Below are 21294 nucleotides of genomic sequence, written 5' to 3' on the forward strand. Positions count from 1 at the left end.
CTCCGCACTTCCCTCCTACCCAGAAGTCTCTCTCCCTCTCCTAATGGCTTTTCCTTGGCCACTACCAATGCTCCTGTGGTTGTTTTCAACCCTTCTGGTGTAGTCTTGCCCCACTGCTACCTCTGATGTGAAATCAAACAGAAATCCACTGCAATCAAATACAATCAATGCCTTTGCTTCATCAAGCTCCATGTAAAACCTCTGGCCATGGCTGTGCTCTTCCAGTCTTGTCCTGTGCTGTGGGTTTGGGCAGCATTCCTATGACTTCAGTTACCTGTTTACATCTATAAAATTAATGGTCTCTTTACACTTATCATATATTAGTAACATATATTTTACTCAGCAATTATACCCACCAGTATTCACATCACCCTGGTCAAAAGCCAGAAAAGAGCAGAACAAATGATGGCACTGGATCACTGATACATATACTAGCACGAAGCAAAAGGACATCGCTTCTTGATTCACCTGAACTTCTCTGACAGTCTGAGACTAAAGATGCTTGCATATTTATGATCCATGGAGGAAAAGAGAAACCACCAGAAGCATGTCAAAAGCTCCTAAGTTGATAGGGGTTGAAAAACACAACCCCTCCCACTCAACTATTGCAGCTTCATCCTTCTTCTCACTCACATCTCCAAAGGACTTCTCTCTGAAGAATAAGATACTCACTATTTGCCCAGTGTTATCCAATATTTACTGACACTGCATTGGTCAGGCTTTCTCAGGGTTTGGTATACAGCAGGAAGAACACAAAAAACCTCAGCTGCAAATTCCACATGCTTTCTGCACAGAGATCAGTCCATCAGCCTTGTTTATTCAGAAAGGAGGTGTCTTCTTTGATGGTCTGCCAGGCTTTGCCTTATACAATTACTTGTTCCTGAGAAGAGGAACTGATGGAGGGAGGATTAAAATGGTAGCTAAGGTCCCTAATTCTCCAGATACTTCTCAGACTGCCAAGGAAGGGCCCTTGCAAGGAGTCTGGCTCCCTGTGTGTATGCTGCCATACCAGTTCAGTGAACTGCAAAACTAAAGGTAACAAAACTCAAGCTTTGTTTGATTTTCTTTGCACTTATGACCTTCTAGTCTGGGTGCTATGAGGGGAACTTGCCCCACAAGTGAGGAGATGATAAAAATGACCATGAAAGTTAATGTAAAGAAAATGCACATATTCCCAATACTTATATCAGACAAGCAGGCATCATGAGCAAATGTTTTTATCTGGATAGGAATTGCTCATCCTTGGAATACTAATAAAGGTTAAGCGTCTCACTGAAGGTGATGGAATTCTACTCACATAAAAGTCCTTGAGCGTTTTAACTTTATTCAGCCTGGATTTCCCTTAGAAGACATAGGAAGTCCATGGGAAATCATTGCTTAAAAAAGCAACAAACAAAAGAGATGAGTCAGATCTTTGCCAGCATCCCAGCCTACACCAGGCTGCTGTTGGACAGTCATGAGAAAGTTGTGAGACAGCAGCCAGAAACCTGCAGTGAGTTATGAGGTTAGACAGAAAATGGCTCTGACAGGCATGGCACAAGCTGACCTTCTGCAGTGATCACAGTCATTCCTTACACAAAGGCATGATGCTCTCAGAAAATCTGGAGCAAGACCGTCTCAGAGTAACACTGAAATCCACACGTCAAAATTATTTTCACACTGAGGAAATGAAAAACCAAGCTGGCTTGTCACGGTGGAGGGATGCTGACTGCCACTGCACACTGCTCGCTCTGTGCTCTTTGCAGTCTGGCTGAATTATGCCCCAAGCCCAGCTGACTGGTAGGCATTTTGGCTGCCCAAGGCTGCAAAAGGGACACACGCAAGGGAGGGATCAGCTGATGGACTTGGCTTTTGTTGCATACTAACCACAGAAAACGCTCACTGCTGTGCCAGAGGAACAGGCTGGAGGAGCCACTCTGGATTTAAGGCCAGTCTGTACTAGAGATGAAATAAAATATGGTTACAGTAAGGGCCTACATTTGGTTTATTTTCACTTTCAAAACTCATATATAAAATTGACAGGTTGAGCAATATGAGCCTTTAGGGACATTTCCACCAGCTGCACCCCCACTGTTGACTTTTTTTGGTTCTGGTCTCTGCCAGAACAGGACAAAAGGCTTCAGAACAACAAAATAAACTTTGAAATTGCTTGGCTGTTTTAGGGAGCTTGAGATTACAAATGCCTGTGGGCTACAGACTTTGGAGAGAAACTATGTGCTAGCATGCACTGATTTGTCTAAATACAGTACAATTAATCATCAGATTGGACAAAATCTCTGTGATGATTCATCAGCTGTTTTTAAGATTTTTTTTATAAAGGCAAAGAAATTTTCATTGTTTTAGGTAATTTTCTTTGTAAATTGTAGGCTGTTGACCAGGACCCTGAGGTAATAATGAAAAAATAATAGAAACCAAGCAAAATCAACTATTAGTGAAATCTATACAGAGACTTATAAGGCAATATATCTATAATTTAAGTACAGTAAGAGATTTAATTTCAAATTATCTGCAACACAAATAATTTCATTACTATTATAAATGTCCTTAATGTTATCACCATATATTTTAGGTAGGAAACCCAAAATTCAGTGTTGAAGCCAGAAGATGCAGGCTCCAAGGTACAATAATGAAAGATTCACTATCCACACAACCCCCCTAAACCCACACTGGGAAATCTCCATGATCCCAAGGGATTGAAAACTGCTAAGCTGTAGGAAACTGCCAAAGATCAGGAAAAGAGAGATTTAAGTGAGAACATATGAGTGCAAGCTGTAGCTCTCCCCATGCTTTGGCATAGTCCACCCCCTGCCACAGCAGGAAGGTCCAGACCACAGCCTAAAGCAAAGCTTTTGGATCCATTTCCTATCTGCCAAATTATTAAGACCCACCACTATTTTTAGCAGGGCTTTTTTTTTCCAGGAAAAGGGCAATTATACTTTGTTCTCTCTTACCTGCTAGCTCATTTCAACAAATTTATCAGCAAGGCAAAGGCCTCAAAGATGTTTGTTCCCATACCCTTTTATGAAAATTACTGTTGAGATAAAGAGAAAAGATAAAGGGATTCGTGTCCTCACCACCCTGGGGAGGGGAACATAGACCTTACAATGACAATTATCTTGACAGATGCCCAAAACCACAGTTTGCAGCTGCACACAACAACTGCTTCCCACCTAGTACCTACTCTAGTACCTACTCAGCCCTCACTAGCAAAGCGTTTGAGCTTTCCTGGGCTGCAGGAATAAGCAGAAGGCAGAGAAAAGGAGGAAAAAAGGTGACTGTAGTGGAAACCAAATGAAAAACCAGAATGGTTACGGGGCAGGATCAAAAAGGCACAGATAGGAAATCAGAGGGGACAGCAAGCAGAGCACTGAAAGCCATGCTCACTGCTCCCTATGGAAGAGGTGAGGGAAGGGGAGGAGCACAAACTGGTGTGGGTGGCTACGGTGAAGCACAGGTGGATATGAAAAAAGGATTAAGGGGATGTGGAAAGGAACATAAGGTTTCACAGATACAAAATGTTAGGGGACAGTGGACTGAAACCAGGAGGAATCCCGGATTTATTGGTACTGCTAGTCAGGCATCAGCCTAAAGAATAAATATCCTTTCTTCGTCTCCAGGGGGAAATTGATGGACAAAGACCAGCTCAGTACTTATTGTTATTGGTCATTATGCAGCAATGTGAAAAGGCAAGAGGGTTGGAAGCAGGTCCCCAGTGGATCTCTGCTATCCACATTCTAGGATTAAGGCAAGAGGCAAGCAGACCCATGTTGCTCTTGGCTTGTCATGAGCTGCTTTTCCCTACTGTATTCTCAGGACTGGATTCTCTGGTTGAACCAGAGAACTGCCAAGTCATAGCATAATTTGGGGATTAAATCCTCCTTGTATTTTAAAACTTGACAACCCCAAATTTCCCAGTGTCCTTTCCAGCAGTGGTGTTTCAATACTGCTTAGGAGGGCCTCTGAGAAGGTCTGTCTGTGTAAGGATCAGGCTGCTGGAGCCAAGGACTGGGTAAGAGCCAAGCAGATCTGCAGTATGGGATCTGACCCTGGCTTAGCCCAGATCTCCCTTCTTGCTAATGTGCAGGAGGGAGAGGGAAAGACCAGACTGCCTTCTGTCACCCACAAATAAATTTAGAGATGCAGCTGGTAAAGACCAGGCATAAGTGAGACATAAATTTCCACCATGCAGGGATTCCACCAACTAGTAAGAGTGGGCATTTCCCAAATTCAGTAACCTTTGCTGTGTTTAAGCTCATCGTGCTCAAGGGGCTTGATATTCTTTGTTCAAAAACAGTTTCAAGTGTAAGAAAATTTGACTCAGCCCTGATTTTCCTCTGTCTTTTTGGAGGTTCAGTCCTACACCTGACTGTATGCTGGATCCTGGAAGTATCTCAGTAACTGGGAGATTATAGGATTACAAAGAGAAGCACGCTGAGATGGTCAATCAGTGCAGATGCTCAGTTGATTTTGACCGAGGAGCCCTTATCTGTTCCACTGCTAAGCACACAATGTATTCTGTTTTACTTGATAGTGCAAAGGTTAACGTGGGATCAAAAACTCCTGGGAAGTTAAATTAAGTCCTACCCTGATTATATTTCCTTCCTGTGCTCTGCAAATTCTTCCAGGACCCACACCTTCCCTTTTAAAGTGCACCACAGGGAGCCCCAAGAATGAACACAGAATTAGAACAAAGTTTGACAAAGAAAAGAAAGAAAAGAAAGATTATTTTGACAATACTAGAGAAATTATCTTCCACATAAATGAAATATAATTTGGTATACTTTTAGTGAATCCATCTAATAAAAAAAAAAATCTAACTTTTGCCATAAATTACAGCAAATACAGAAAGTAACAGCAGCTTTTATACTAATTCTTCCATAATCAGGTCATAGAATCTTAGGCTCACAGAACTGTTTGGTCTGAAGGGGACCTTAAAGATAATCTAACCATGGCAAACCATCTAATCATGGCAAACCCCTTCCCATGGGCAGGGACATCTTCTCCTACACCAGGTTGCTCAGAGCCCCATCCAATCTGGCCTTGAACACATCCAGGGATGGGATATCCACAGCTTCTCTTGGCAACCTATGCCAGTGCCTCATCACCCTCACAGTCAAAAATGTCTTATATCTAACCTAAACCTACCCTCTTTCAGTTTAAAACCACTGCTCCTTATCCTATTACTACATGCCTTGTGCAAGCCCCTCTCCAGCTTTCCTGGTACTGCAGGTGCTGTAAAGTGTCCTGGAACATTCCCTTCTTCAGGATGAACAACCCCAGCTCTCTCAGCCTGTCTTCACAGGAGAGGATCTCCAGCCAGCTGAGTGTCTTTGTGGCCTTCTCTGAACTCTCCACAACAGGTCCATATCCTTCTTGTGTTGGGGGCCCCAGAACTGGACACAGCACCCCAGGTGGGTCTAACCAGAGCAGATAGAAGGGAGAATCACTTATCTTGCCCTGCTGGCCACTCTGCTTCGGATGCAGCCCAGGACAGTGTTGGCCTTCTGAGCACAATCCATGCCTGTTCCACAGCCCAATGGATACTGCTGTGCAAGGTTTTCATGATAGTCAGCACCATTTCCCCTCAAATTTACATCCTGGTATTCATTATTCTAAATAATTCTTCTCCCTCCTCCCTGTCTTTGGCATTTTTTGTTTGAGGTGGGGTTGTTTCTTGTGGCAGCAGCATAGATTTATGCCAGATCAAAGGAGAACACATTCTCTTGTATTTCCTTCACCGGGTCAATCTCTTTCTTTTGGACAACTCCACCTCTTCCTTCAAGCTTCTCCTGGTATATTAGGGAATTTCAACAGACTTAAATCTAAATCACCTCTGACAGGAGCGGAAAGCCTGACCTTCATAAATTAACATGAGATTTGCTGTTAACTTCTGTAGGCCTGACATTTTCCCTCATGCCCATAAAAGTTTCTTATGGTTGTTAGAGCCAGTGCATACCCATTTTTCTTAGGAAATGTGAGGAAAAGAGAGAGAGAGAAGACTGGAGATATGGAACAAGGTGCACTGACTGTTTTTCTAATGAAAAGATGGAGCTAAGTCCTTTTTCACTCCCTTTTTTACTCATTGCAATGTAGAAACTGTATTACAGCCTCACAATGCCAACAATATCCATCCCATTCCCCAGCCTGCATGGAACCTCAGATCAGGACCAATACACCAGCTCTTCTCTCTGCATGCCCACAAATCAATCTGTGCTTGTCTCCACATTTTGGAAAACACTTCAGTAAAGTGGAAACAGAGAAGGGACAAAGGTAGGGACACAGCATGCTCCAAAGACTTGCCTGAAGGAAGTAGGGAGAGCGAGAGCAGTGGGAACCTTTGAATTATTTTGCCAGCTCTCAGAAGTTCCAACCAGGCTGAGCCATTTTCAGCAGCCTTGGGCTCCCTCTGCATGAACTACTTTCTCCTCACCTATTGCAACCATGGTCTTCACCCCCTCATTCAATAATCTTGTCCCACACCAACGACTGTCTCCCACCTATGTGTCCTGACAGCTTCTTCAGGGCTTCCTGGCTACACATGGTCTCTGTACACAAGACATTCCTTCCCCTTCAGTCAGTTACAAGACCACTCTTTGGGTGGCTGTGGCAATGTTACCTAAACACACTGTTAAACACATTCCTCTTCTCATGCACTGACTTCAGCTGCCTCTGGAAGAAGGCTGAACCAGGCTGGTGGCAACAAGAGAAGTTATGATGACTGGTGTTTTTACACAAAGTAGAGATTGTCTAAGGGGTTTCAAAACAAACCTTCAGGACAATAATCTAAACCCCAGTCTTCCCGCTCACTTCTGGTCTCCAATGTTTTATAGAAGAGGGAATGGAGACAATTCTGTGGCTAGGGACAAGTCTATGGGATTAACACTTTTGTTCTAATTCCATTTGGTTTCATCTTAAAGTGTCCAGAAATGGCAGGTAACTTTGCCTCTCTCCCTCCTTTCCCGTCTGCTGCTCAGACAGCACAACACCACAAAAAAAAGTAACTGATCAGAGCCAGACCTGCTGACAAGACAATTCTGTAGATTGACTGATGTTTCATTTACTCATTTTTCATCAGACATGCAGATCATTATTCTGTCAGACTTAATTTTCACACCATCTGTATCCTGTTAGCTTTCTCCAGGTTCAGCTTAATCCCAACATGTTTTGCATTGTTCTGCAAGCAGTTCTCAAGGATATTTACATTTGTAGGGAAAAAAAGTGAACTTAGGCAAGCTTTTTCTGTCCCCATAACTGTTCTCCAATGGTGATACAACCACCTTTTCCAGCCCTACTCTCAGGGGATGCCAAAAGCTTTTGAGGAGCAGCTGACAACTTTATACTTTCAAATACCACTATGTTTATGAATTAAATAGTGCCTTGAGAGACTGTGGTCTTATGCCACTGTAATAAACTATCCCTCACCATCACAGAAGAAATAAAACCCTGATTCCATGCCCTAAGCTTCCTCTTTACTATCTTTTTGTGAAGATAGTAAAGAGATACTTTCAAAGATACTATCACAATTAAAAGAGAGCCTCAGGTTTAAAACATATCTTTTAAATAGCATTGCACATGTTCAGTCCTGTGCTCCATAAGGACCCCCACAGTACTCATTAAGTGCATTTTACATTAAAAAACCCAGCAAAAAAATCTAAATGCTACCATGCACTTTTTTTTTTTTTTTTTGGTAGAGGCTTTGTATCCTTACTCTAAAGCAAAAAGGACTCTCAACCACAGTCTGAAAGCTTATAGGGGTGGTAGAAGCATTTCCTAAAGAAATGGTGGCTCTGTCTGTTAGTGGGATCAAAGAACCAAGATTCCTCCTTTCTTCCTTCATTTAGTGTCTCAAAGTTGCAAGCCCTGCTCTGTTACATTTCATTCTTTCTTTCTAACAAACTTCTGATGTGTGTAAGGGGTTCCTGGGCTTTGAAAAGCAAACACTTCAAGGCACATATTCCTTGGATACCCAAGGATAGCCTGTCCTTCACTTGAAGCCAGTTTTGTTTTCACTGCTGCTGAACATAAGCAAACCTGCCCTCCCCACACCTTGAGCAGCTTGCTTCTGCTTCAGCACAGCAGCACAGCTCCTGTCCAGGTGGCAGTGAACTGGCTATCTGGATTGCTGCCAGCCTGGCCCAAAAAAGGATTTGGATCTGCCCAGATTTATCCTTGAACCATCATTACACAGCAGCACAGACATCTGTAGAGGCACAGGGGTGATGGGAGGGAGGAGTGAAGGGATGCCAGGGATGGATTACAGGAGACAGTCTGTAAAGCTGCACGTGTGCAGACATAGGATCTGAAGTTGTACAACTCTGCAAGAAATCTCCCTTAAGTCTGAATCAGACTTGATCATAATACAATGCAACAGGTATATTCTTTATATGAAACAAGTCTTGTCAGCTTGGGACTCTATTTTCAGTCACATCCTTTGGCCTTGACAATGTGCATACATCTGAGTCCCCTCACCACCTTTACAGAACTTGTGAGTCAAAGAAAGGAACGGATTTTCATAACAAAACTACAACCTCAAGACACAAAATGAGGAGGAGCATAACCTGAGAAGTCCCCAAGAAGTGAGCATGTTTGCCTATCTAGTCCTGTACTCCTCCTATTACTGGCCACAGCTGCAGACAGGACCTGTGCTTAAGAAGACTTCTCTTTGGACATGTTACTCTTCTTTTGTGCTTATTTAACATGGTTTGATCATAGAAAAGAGATTTTGACAGGGTTCTTAATCATTACTGCAGAAGAGGTGCTATTGCTTAGTACTTTAACCTGTACTTACAAATTACATAATAATTTATATTTCTTATTTCAAGAATTCAAAATACAAAATGAAACTGTACTTTAGCCTGAAGGGTGTAATGCTTATTACATTATTTTAAATAAACAATTATTGTTAAGTAACCAGGGAGCTGGCTGGAAAACAAGATAGGAAAAATGTATTCAACATAGACACATTCCAGCAAAAACTTCATAGCTCTTAGGCAACAGTGCCTGAATGTAATTTTTATACATGTTATGGTTCCACCTCTATTTCAGTCATTCTAAACCTCTGAGGCTTAATCACATAGGAAGAAGTCTGAGGTCAATGGAAAAAAAAAATCCTGCCTGAAGAATTTAAAGCAACTAGTAAAGAGAAAGGCAGTAGGAGTTTGGAGAAGTCAGAGAACCTGCTGGGGCATCAGGAGCTATGCCTGGCCCACCAGAAGAAGTGGGGAAACTGTGGACATCACAGATAAGCATGAGAACAGTCAAATGCTTGCAAGTGTTTTTGTTCCTGTCGCTCTTTTCTACTGTTAAATATAGAAAGCCTGTTCATTTAGACTGCTGGCTGGATAGCTTCTTGAAAGAAAGGAACACCAGGTGTCTTATTCCATTTGGAGCAGATAAATCTGCTAGCAGGGAGTATATGCTGGAGGCCTGACCTGGAAGGAGAACTCTGTCCACTGGCCCCGTAAAAGTGCAGGTTAGAGAGGTTTACCCTTTAAGGGTTTGTTTATAAAGACTAAGAAATTGAAAAGAGGCATTGAGTTCTGCAATTACAACAACAGTATCTGACAAACAAAAGCTGCAGCCATGTAAGCATATATAAATGTGCTCTGATATATGATTCTGAGAGAAGCCCTGCTGGACATCTTGGGACTGTTTTTAGATGCTGCTGTACAAGAGCTGCTTTGTAAGCAAGTTAGGTGCACTGTAATCCTTCCAGGCTCAACCTTCAAGTATAAAGCCAAGCACTAATGGGGCTGAGAAAGATCCCAGCATGGGGAAGAGGCTAACTGTATCCACAGGCTCTTGCTGCTGTGGCCACAGACAGACTGCACAATAAGCTGTGCTATGTGGGCACATTCATCCATGTTGGAGCACAAAGTAGGATTTTAAAATGGAGATTTTAGCAGAAGTATTGCATCCTACCTTGAACTATGTGTCTTGCAGGCCAATTCCTAATGTACATAATATGCTCCAGGACAGAAAAGATATCCTCCAAGACAGTAAGAGTCAGATGGAAAAAAATAGCATATATATACCCTTCCCATTTTAGTCTCATCACTTTACATGATACAACAGCTATTTTATTTTTGCAATAAAAACATTTGTCTGCTAAAACAACCTTGATTACATCCAAATCTGAAGCTAGGCTGAAATTCATTCTGTATCTTCAGGGAAACAAACTCCCCACCACAGGAAATCCAGTGTACCAAGGGCATGGTCGTTTGCTCTTTCCTGAAGAAGCCATAGGCTGGAATCCAGAAAAGACCCAGCCCAAATTTAGCAGCAAAACTGTCAGACTATGAGAACAGACATTCCTATCACATTAGTAAAATAATGTGGATTTAAAGCATGAGAAAGACAGGAGCTACAGGAAGGGGAATTCTTCAATAGAAACAACTGCTGAAAAAGTTCAGTATGTGGAAAGACATCCCTGCTTTCCTGAAGATAACAATGGATGGAAAATAAAAGAAGGAAAGCTCCCAAATATTGTTTTAATTTATTGCAAAGTAAAGGCAGCCGGGAGGCAAAGACACAGTGGGTGTACAGCAGGAATTGCTGCATGAATATTGATTACCTGAGAATCAGGAGCTGCTGCATTAATATTGATTAGCTGAGAACCAGTGTGCTGTTCTCTGCCTGACAGTGCTCACAGTGCAACACCTGGAAACACAATCTGGGCTGTCTTATCTCTGCTACCTTTTACTCATGCCCAGAAGAAGTTAGTGTCCTCCCCCTAAAAAAAGTGCAGATCCTTCTCTGGTTTCCTCATACACACTGAGGAGGAGGAGGGGATAATATCAAATCTTGGATAGATGAATGACTTTACCACAGCCCAGGAGATCCACAAGTTGCACATCAAGGCCCAGAACACAATTACCTGGCGCAGACACAAGCCAAAAAGCAATCATGAGGAGCAGCTCATGTGAAGGAATACACTGGCTTTATTAAGAATTTTCATCACAAGCAGGAAGCAAGCATGTTTGCCAAGATAATCTTATACATAAAATGTTATTAATTATCTTGTCTACATAGCCCTTATGGCTTTGAGGTGTGCCTCAGGGACCCCCTGTGACCTAGACTCAGTAGAATTTGCCTCAGTTGACTCATCTGTAGCACTGCTCTCAGCTGAAGCTGTAGTCAAACCTAATGCTTATGAAATGCTTTGAAAATGGTATTATTCCATTCCTTTACTTTGCAAATTTCTATTGCAAAAGCTTAAATGCTCATCTGACTACTGGTACATTTCAAGGACCAAAAAATTTAAAAGCCTACAAAGAAAACTGAACCGTACTATTGGATTTTCAGGCTATGTTAAAATGTACTTCAGAAAGCTAACAAGGGATTTATCTAAGCATTAATCATTAAAAAGAATTATGCAGAATGGGGTCTTCCAACATGGTACAGAGTGCTTAATGTTGCATGAATTTATACAGTGACTGTTCTGAGCAGAGAGGGAGGCACTGATGCAGAGCATCATCTATGAAGATGATTCTAGTGGGGTAGTTTGGGGAAGTGCATACAAAAGTTCAAAATCAGCACAATGTATCTAAAACTCAACAATTACTCAAACAGCATTGCAGAGGGCACTCGGTGCTCCTGAGACAGCAGATGGGGAGGGGTGCAGCCCTAAATTCAGCAAGCTGTTTGGGGACTGTACAGCACTGTTTGAGAACAAAACCACTCTGTTCACTGTTTATAGGAAGAAGTCAGAGCTATTCTCGACTCCCCAACTCATCATCAAATGTACACACACGAAGCTGCTGGCTGGTTCACTTTTTGATGAGGGATTGAGTTTTAGATGTTTTGGGCCACCCACATAAAGATGGTGTCAATACAAAAGAAACATTCACATGAAGTTAAAAAATTGCAAACACAGTCTCTTCACTCACCGTGGTCTCCTGAAAGCCAAACCATACTGCTGACAAGCCAGGCCAACTGTTGGGGTGTAAACTATGGGCATGAATTTCTCGATATCAGAGGTCAGCACTCGGTAAAAAAGCTTCTCATTCCTGTCTTGCAATGTCATAAGAATAATATACCTTTAAAGTAATAAAAAACAGTTATATATCAGTATTTATGGTAGTTCACAGTTTCACAAAAAGCTGTCATTGGCTTGCTCAGTATGCACTCAGTTCTCCCAAGCCCTGACACTCTTTTGTGCTACATCATGAGCAGGTACTTAGAGTAAAATTTCCCAGAGGGCCTGGCCAGCTCCACCATCCTCAGTGACAGCTCACAAAGACTCAGTAGGGCTGGATGTCACACCCATGCACAACCTCAGAGTTTTGAAATTTGCACCAAAAGGCATCATATACAGCTATCAATATATAATTTTCAAGAGCAACGTAGATATTTGTGACACAGAAAAGCCAATGCAATTGGTCTACAGGGTAATAGTTCTGCTGCCTCAGTCCTCAGATCAATGGCAGCTGAGAGAGACAGAGGTGCAAACCCTATTGTCCATCACAGCAGGAATCAAACAAACAGCATCTTCCATCAGTAACCCTGAGGAACAATACTGGATGCAATGAAAACTCAGAAAGATTAGCCAATACAATATTGCTTCTGTTTTATTTTTATTTTTTCCTACACACTGACAGTTATTTTCTGTTCTTCCATCCAGTGTTTTAGTGAATGTATTGGGGAGCATACAGATAGGTACATGAACTACATGTGTTCACTCTACTTTCAGTGTTCTGCTTCTTTCTTATACCCAAAGTACACCAGAAATCTCCAGTAATGTAGTGGTAGAAAAAAGTAATATTAGTGGACCTGTTGGAGCAGATCCAGAGAAGGGTCATGAAGATAATCAGAGGGCTGGAGCACCTCTCCTATGAAGACAGGCTGAGAGAGTTGGTGTTGTTCAGCCTGGAGAAGGGACAATGCTGGGGACATCTAGCAACTTCCAGTATCTAAACAGGGCCTAAATAAAAGCTGGAGGAGAAGGACTTTTTACAAGGGCATGCATTGATAGGACAAGTTGGAATGGCTTCAAAATGAAAGAGGGTAGTTTTAGATTAGATATTAGTAAGAAATTTTTGAGTGTGAGCATGGTGAGGCACAGGCACAAGCTGCCCAGAGAAGCTATGGATGTCCCAGCCCTGGAAGTGTTCAAGACCAGAATGAATGGGGTTTGAGCAACCTGGTCAAGTGGAAGGTATCCCTGCCCATGGCAGGGGACTTGGGAGTAGACCATCTTTAAGGTCCCTTTAAACCTGAACTACTCTATGATTCTGCTGCTGGAGAGTATGGACAGCTGGAAAAAAGTGACTCAGAGGGAAATGTGTACCTTGAAGCAGAATCCACAATTTTTCCTCAAGGCTTTAAAGAACTGAGAGTTAAAGGGGTAAGGGAAAGGAAACAAGATGCTTTTGACATACTTGTCTAGATCATTAGATTGCTTTTCAAAGTTTTTCATCACACGAAGGAGTTGAACGTCTTGGCTCAGGAAGCAAGGAGGAAGGAGACCATGAATTCCCAGCTGTAACCTTTCTTCAAGTGTAAAAGCCATTCCCTGGGAAGAAAAAAGGAAGGCATAGTCAAATGGCATAATATGCACTACCAGCTAGGATATGCAAGAAGAAAGCAAGCAACAGCATGCAGCCCCTGTGGGCCTGAAGGCAGTCCTGCCCCACAGGGAGTCTGGGGTCCAGACCACCCAGACCTGCAGCTTCTGGATTAGCTGTCCAACACCAGTAATGCTTTAATTACTCACACTCTTTTGCCATCTGAATTTGGTTTATTTCTAGAGTATTTTTACACATATTCTTAGTGTTTCTTTAACTTCATACTCTTTTTATATTATTTCATTAGCTCACGCCTACTAGTTTCCATGGCCCTCCTGGAAGCACAGTGATCATCCTCCTTTACAAATCACATAACATGTGTAGAAGCATAGAATCGTTTAGGTTGGAAAAGACTTCAAAAATCATCAAGTCAAACCATTAACCCAGCACTGCCAAGTCCACCGCTAAATTATGTCCATAAGCACGACATCTACATGGCTTTTAAATACCTTCAGGTGTGGTGACTCTACCACTTCCCTGGGCAGCCTGTTCCAGTGCTTGATGACCCTTCACATGAAGAAATCTTTCCTAATATCCAATACAAACTGTTCTTGGTGCAACTTGAGACTGTCCCCTCTCATCCTATCTATCACTTGTTACCTGGAAGAAGACACTGACCCTCACCTGGCTACAACCACCTTTAGGTGGTTATAGAGAGCAACAAGGCCTCCGAGCCTCCTTTTCTCTAGGATAAACACCCCCAGCTCCCTCAGCTGTTCCTCATCAGACTTGTGCTCCAGACCCTTCCCCAGCTCCATTGCCCTTCTCTGGACGTGCTCCAGCCTCTCACTGTCTTTCTTGCAGTGAGGGACCCAGAACTGAACATAGGATTTGAGGTGTGACCTCACCAGTGCCAAGCACAGGGGACAATCCCTGCTCTGGTCCTGCTGACTACACCATTGCTGATACAGGCCAGGATGCCATTAGCCTTGCAGGACCCAGCATTTCACTTTGTTGAACTTCATATATTTGCCTTGGACCATCAATCCAGCCAGTGCGGATCCCTCTGCAGAGCCTTCCTGCCTCCATCAGATCAACACTTACACTCAACCTGCAAGTGATGAAGATGCTGGCAAAAATGTTTGTAAAACTATCAGCAATGCCAAGGAACCTGTTCCAGGACAGAGGGAAGGACCGAAACTAATTTTCCTGTTTGCCAGATCCATGCTTTGTACATACATGCTGTGACACTCCTTTCATTAGTAAAATATGCACTAGCACAAATTAGAAGAGAAAAAAAGTCTTCATATATTTTAGAAAAGTTATTCAGCCTTCAGGATAGCTGAAAACAATCTTTGTCTTACAAGCATTCTCATAGGACTTTTTTCTGCTCTGAAACAAGATAGAGTCAAGTATTTTCAAAAACCTTTGCTGTAAGAGCATAGCAGAGAGAAACTGTTCCTCTTCCAGCCAGCAGATGAGGAGTCAGCAGTTGCCTGGGAGGCAGGAGACTAGGATTTTGCTGCCAAGCCCAGAAAGAACATTGAGGCCTCCATGGTCATTGTTAAATGTTGTACCCGGGACATTTCTGACCCAAATTTCCTTCCTGGACAAGAGAAACTTTCCCCCAAAAGAGTTTCATTGCAGAACTTGTACATTCCCACAAGATAAAGTTTGAGTTTTTGTAAGTCATCATTTTTGAATTAAAAAAGAGGCAACAAGTTCTCATCAGAAAACTTGTGATCATCTGCATTCTCCAGGCTGGAGACTAGTACTAGACTAAGATCAACACTGGCCATCAGCTCTGAGTCAATATTCGGCTTTACATTGTCAACATTATATCCCAGCAGGGAAAATACAGCTACTGTGAATGTCAAAGTTTATCTACAATGAATGGGTAAAAAAGATACAATTTCAAACCATTTACTTGCTGTGACCTTTGCACATGGAGGACAGATAATGGGAGACAGAAATATTTGTCAGTAAATACTCTACTTGCTTGTCTAGAGAAAGTCACATCAAAGATTGTCCAGTCAGGGTTCAGACGTGACACCTGCTCATACTCTAGAAGAGAAACGAAGCTAGCAAACACAGTAAACCTGCAGTGGTTACTCTTCTGAAAAGGGTAGAAAAGGCAGAAACACAGTATCCTAGCCATTTCTGCATCCAACCACTGAAAATATTCCTGTGGTAATTTTTCAACAGGAAATAAAGTTCTTTCAGTGATTTTCCACACAATAAAACAGGGAGAAGTTTTAATATTTTATCAAATGATCACACATCCAATACAAGAAAAACTTTCTGCATTTCAGCCATTACTATTCAGAATAATACCATGATGACTTACAGAAATGATAGCCTGAATGGCCACTATGTTAACCCTTTCTTGTTTTCTGGCTTGGGCTCTGCCTGAATGACATCTCCAACCATCCTGCAAGACCAGGAGCAGCTCAAAGTCCTCCAATAGCTCAAACTGTTTAAACACAACCACAGTTGTGCTGTTAATAGTCCAAGGCTAAGAATGGCAATAGTGACACACCACATCTCTAACTCATTGCATTTACTGCAGTTCTGCATTTATCTGAATGAGCTATACCAGTATAAGCATCCTCATACTGAGCAATTGCAAACACGTGTGATGAGGAACTTGCTGCTTTCACAACCAGTTAAATCTCCTAAACACTTTTCAGTACAGAGCTGGTCCATTTTCCAGTGCCTCTGTGGCAGGGATGGGAGCAGTACAGAAATTGCTAGCTCCAACATTAAGGCTGCTTTCTGAAGTTTCTGTGAAGGCCTAGGAGTAGGACCCCATGGTGGGGTGGTTATATTCACTGAAACAGCACAGCGTGAAATGAATCTGGAAACACATTCTGCCCCAGATCAAAAGCTCAAATTCACTGAGGTATTGCTATGTTTAAGATTAAAGCTTTTAGACTTGGATTTTTTTAAGACTGCCTGAAAGCCATATTGTACCTCTCTTTTTCTGGTCTTGAAAGGTCTAATGATTAGATGATGAGCCACAACCTTGCAGAGCTAAAGCCAGGTGCTGCAATTCAATTTTAAATGTATTGGAAATGAATTGGCATGGAGAGGGCAGATGCTATGTCACTAACCAAAAACAAAGGCAAAAATATCAGCTGCCCACAAGGCTTCACACTACATAGAGGCTAAGTGAGGGGTTTTGTTCTGAAAAAGGCTTACTGCAAATAACCTCAAATGCTTCTGTTTTCTTACTGCTGACAGCACCAAGTCTGTTACGTGGCAGGTCCCTCTTTGCAGTTCAATCCCATAAAAGCCACTTATTTTGGAAACTGAAGGGTGAAGCCAGTTTACAGATAATGATTAGTTTTATCACTGCCTGCACTTTATAGCAGTGAGAAGGGGGTGTTTCACTCAGGGCTGGATACAAGCAGGAGGCATGATGGCAAGGCTTGTGTTTATAATTTACTCAGTATAGACCAGCCTTCTGTAGGTGGGAATAAAGACACAAATGATAGTTCCTATGGTATCAGAAAACTGCTTTTAATGTAATGGGTGCCTTATCAAGGGCTGAATTATTTTTTACCTAGTGCAGAACATCTAGAGTCCAGTGTAACTCAGATAATCTCCAGCTCCTGAGCATCTTTTTGGAGCAAAGCCCTGCCTTACTGCATCTATCCATATCCCTGTGCTCTAGAGAGCAAGGAGCAGCCACAGCACAGGGAGGGCTGTGAGACTTCTTGGATGGCCAGACAAAGGGATTCATGCAGTTTATACTGTCCCAGGCCATTGCCCTCTGTGATGCTGGGACTCCAGCTGCAGTTCTCAGGAAACCTTTGGGACCACATACTTCATCCATGCAAGTGAAAGCTGGTTTGGCAGTCTCTGAGCTGAGTAAACAAGTGAACATCTCCAACCCTTTGGCAACAGTCCCTGGAACTGGGAACTTCCTAGTCTGACTAGAGCAGTGTGCTGGAAGGGCACATGGGGGAAATACAGACACAAAGGGATCACCACTGCAAGCTGCAAGAGCAGGTGCAGTTAATCTACTTCTCCTTTACAGTCAGTACTTCAGCAGCCAGGCTAGGGAAGACCTAATAGTCAGGGAACTTAATAAGCTTATTCTACACAGATTTTTCCTGTAATGTGTTTTCCATACATATTTGCACCTGTCCAGTTTTATGGTAGGGATGTACTTTGACTATCTGCAAGCAAAAGTTCCTCCCGTAAGGGGTCAGCACCAGAAGCTAAACTAATCCCCACTGAGACTGCACATGGGCTGGGAAGCAAAGAGCAACAGCAGAAAACATCCATTTTCTACATGGAGAAAGATTTTTCTACAAAGATCAGATCCTACAGTGACCTCTTTGACTCCAACTGACTTGATAAACTTCTTCACAGCTCTCCTTCTCAGCTACTCAAGCTTCTCTTTGTGGTGTGGAGGGACTTACAGGCACTGAACTCCATCCTACAAAACCTGTATTGAAAATATTTGCAAAAAAAGAGTGAGGGAGGGACATCAGAGGGGCAATTCTTTCTTTTCTCCTTTTAGAAGTCTTGTAGCTTCATATTACCTCTAATTTGGATGTATTTGTGCTCTTAAGCTTAGGAAAAACCCAAACCTATGATGCTTTGGGGTATGGGGAAGACATCCCTGAAACCTGGAAAGAAGAATCCCCTCTGTGTCTTCTCAGCAGTTATGGCTGGGCAGACCTTTTGCTGACGGTGATTTACAAACTTTTCTCACAGTGCCTATTTCTCTTTCTGAGTTCACAATCAGCAGTTGAAAAATCCCTCACTCTCAGCTATCCCCTTTGCTACAAAATGATATAATAGTGGATTTCTAATCCTTTCACATTGTTCATCCTTCCTCTCCCACAGAGCTTGGGAACACTATTAAAAACTCCAAGACAAAGGTAATTAAGCAACTCAACTTTGTATTTGTTTTAGTTCCTGGGGAACCATCTTTAATGAGGTCCTCTAATTAAATTACAACATAATATTAATGAGGTTTTACCAGTAACTCTTTTGTTTTGTGCAAGTAACTTTTTCTTCACTGGATTACATTTCTATTATTCTTCTCAGTGACTTTTGATTTACACCAATGTACGACTGAGCAGAACTGGAACATGACAAAGCCCCTGTTTCAGAGGGACCTGATCCTGCACAGTTTAATCTCACAGAAGTAACCACTTTCCTGGTGAGGACACTCCTGCTGCAAGATGTGACAGGGTCCCAGGCAAAAAGGAGCAAGGCTGTGCTGTTCCCACGTGTTGCAGGAGATTTCCTTCAATAAATGATACTCATAAGGCAAATGTCTTCAGGGATTTGTTCATTAATTCATAGGAAGAATTGCAGTGCTAAACTCCTCAAGCCCTGCACTGTGATTTCAGACTGCAGTGGTACAGCTCTATACCAAAGTTAGTAGAGAACTCATTATGATTTCCTGAAGTTCGTCAGCCTCCAGGGCAGCAATTTGTCCTCCATATAAAAAAAAAAAAAATCTATTTGTTAGAGACTTTATGTGTTTTGTCTGCAAGTAAGTTTCTGTTGCATTGAGTAAAACAGATTTTTTAAAAGATGAATGACACAAAATTCCCCAAAGAACAGCTTGTTTGGCACACTTGCTTCTTCCCACAAAAGCAATGTTAAGATCCTCACAAAGTTCTAGCCAAGTTAATGGGAATATTTCTTTGGCTCTATGGAGGGACAGATAAGACTTTTGATTTTGACTAGATTCACAAATGTGTTTATATGCATGATGTGTCAACATACAAGCTTCAGTGTCTTTTGGTAAAGAAGAAAAGTAAAATCACTTCAGGGAGAACAAGATTACCATATACAGAAAAATATGGTAGCATGGGGAACAAAAACACCTGAGAAATTATTAGGAGCAATAGAGGAGTGCAGAATCCCAAATGATGGGGGGCACATGGTGCATACATGATCCATTCCTGCCTGGATCAGCCTAAATCATGAAGCACTTGCTGGTTTCTCTCTCATGTGTAGCAAAATATTGCAGACAAGGGTGGCCTGATGGAGTAAGCAGTAATGAGGACATCAGCTTTTGGGCTACCTCCAAGCTGTTGGGCAGAACCCTGAGGCAAACCCCAAATTCTCAGCCCCTTAGCAAAAGTATCCCATGTAATCCTGGCACACAGATTCTGGTGGATTGCCCCTACTAAATCCAAAGCAAAGGAAGACTCCCTGGTGTCTCCCCTGCTTTATTCCCTAAATAATTGCACATCAGTTTTACACCTACAACTGTCAGAGATTTGCATGCCAATTAGTGAGTGAAACGAGCTAGTCCATGGTAGAAATGTCTCATAGTCCTCATGCCTGTCTCAGCTAAGGGAGAAACTATTATTTCTTCTTGTGAGGAAAGGGGGCAGGGTAAAATCAGTTTCTGCAGGCAGTTTGCCAAGCACTAACCCAAATATTTCAGTTACTGTGATGTTGAAGACACACTTTTCTCCCAAATATAATGTTGCCACTAGACAGGAAGAATTCAGCATAAATGACAATGCTTGCATTCCTAAGCCTGTGAAAACCAGCCATCACCATCAATTTGAAAGAGCAAGTATGTCTGAGAAGAAACATCAAGGCAATTCTAAGGTTTAAATGTGATCCAAAACATTAAGAAAATACAGTTCTAAAAGGCACTTTTACAATGTCTGGAAACAATTCCCATTCTACATGCAGCTGATCATGTGAATTGTGGTTGCATACAATTTGTGCTTGGTGCTACTGAGAGTACTAACTTCCTTTTGAGGTGCCTTTTGAGTAAATCACATAAAATCAGACTTGTGCGCTTACTGCTTGCACACAAACTGCACCATACTGCAGAGAGGGTGGGAGTCTCTCTGCAATTTGTATCTCTTTTGCTACTGCCACCCCAGCAAATGGGGCTGCTCCAAACATAGGCTGCAGATGGATTACAGTTCATGGCTGATTGCTGATGCTGTAGTCTGTTAAACACCACTGAAAAGCACTGCCTTGGCCATACAATTAGCTGTTTCACAAGAAAATAGTTTGGATGGAAGCTGAATCTGAATGAAACCAAGAGTTGTTTTGTTACTGACTGTACCAGAGATATTTTCTCCACTGAAGCATTCCTATGTCCTTGTCACTGTCCTTCACATGCTGCTTCTACCAAAGCTCTATAGAAAGGAGCCATAGCAGCAGCTTCTTGAGCAGTATCAGATATTCTTTGCACATCCTTGTCTAATCCAAGCAGGCTTGGCTCCTGAACCATGATTTTGATAGCTATGCAAAGAGATCTAACACATGTCGGCTTCAGAACATTTGAGATGTTTACAAAACATTCAGATACCCTCTCAGATAAAGGATTCTAGAGAAAGGCAATGTTGTCTTTTAAAAATTAGGAACAAGAGAAACAGACAAGGCTCTAACTAAGAAATTTGCCATCTTAGTAAATGAAACGCACTAGAAAAGACACCCTGAGCTCTCCTTTCATGATACAACCACCACTCGAAAGCAACTAAACACACACGTAACCACAGAGCACCCCACAGGAAATGTGTTAGCCTCCATTTCCTATTTGAGTAATTTGTACAAGTTTTGTTTTTCCCTCGCTGCTTCTGCAGTCCTGCATGGCCTGATGGACTGAAGGTCCCTGATGGACTTCAACCCAGGCAGCTTGTGCTGGGGCTCAACAGAGAAACCATCCCCCAGGGCAATGGCCATTGGCACTGGAACACACCAGAGGCATGCAACAATCAAGAGTGTCCAACTTCCCTTTGGAGATCTGTGTGCAGTCCTCATTTGGCAGCTCAAATTAGAGTTCAGC

At 42.3% G+C, this 21294-nt stretch overlaps 1 protein-coding gene across 4 annotated transcripts in view; it reads right to left on the reverse strand.

The window, feature by feature from the left end:
• Window positions 1-21294, reverse strand: part of ME3 (malic enzyme 3) — a 118039-nt gene that overhangs the window by 39702 nt on the left and 57043 nt on the right. For all 4 annotated transcript variants that reach the window (XM_053970966.1, XM_053970962.1, XM_053970965.1 and 1 more), the window contains exons 2-3: window positions 13380-13513; window positions 11889-12038 (exon numbers count right to left, since the gene is read on the reverse strand). In XM_053970966.1, coding sequence (XP_053826941.1) covers window positions 11889-12038; window positions 13380-13510 — 281 coding nt within the window. In that variant the 5' untranslated portion in view covers window positions 13511-13513. The remainder of the gene's footprint in view (window positions 1-11888; window positions 12039-13379; window positions 13514-21294) is intronic.

This window comes from Vidua macroura, chromosome 2 (assembly GCF_024509145.1).
Source record: "Vidua macroura isolate BioBank_ID:100142 chromosome 2, ASM2450914v1, whole genome shotgun sequence".
Taxonomy (NCBI): Eukaryota; Metazoa; Chordata; class Aves; order Passeriformes; family Viduidae; genus Vidua; species Vidua macroura.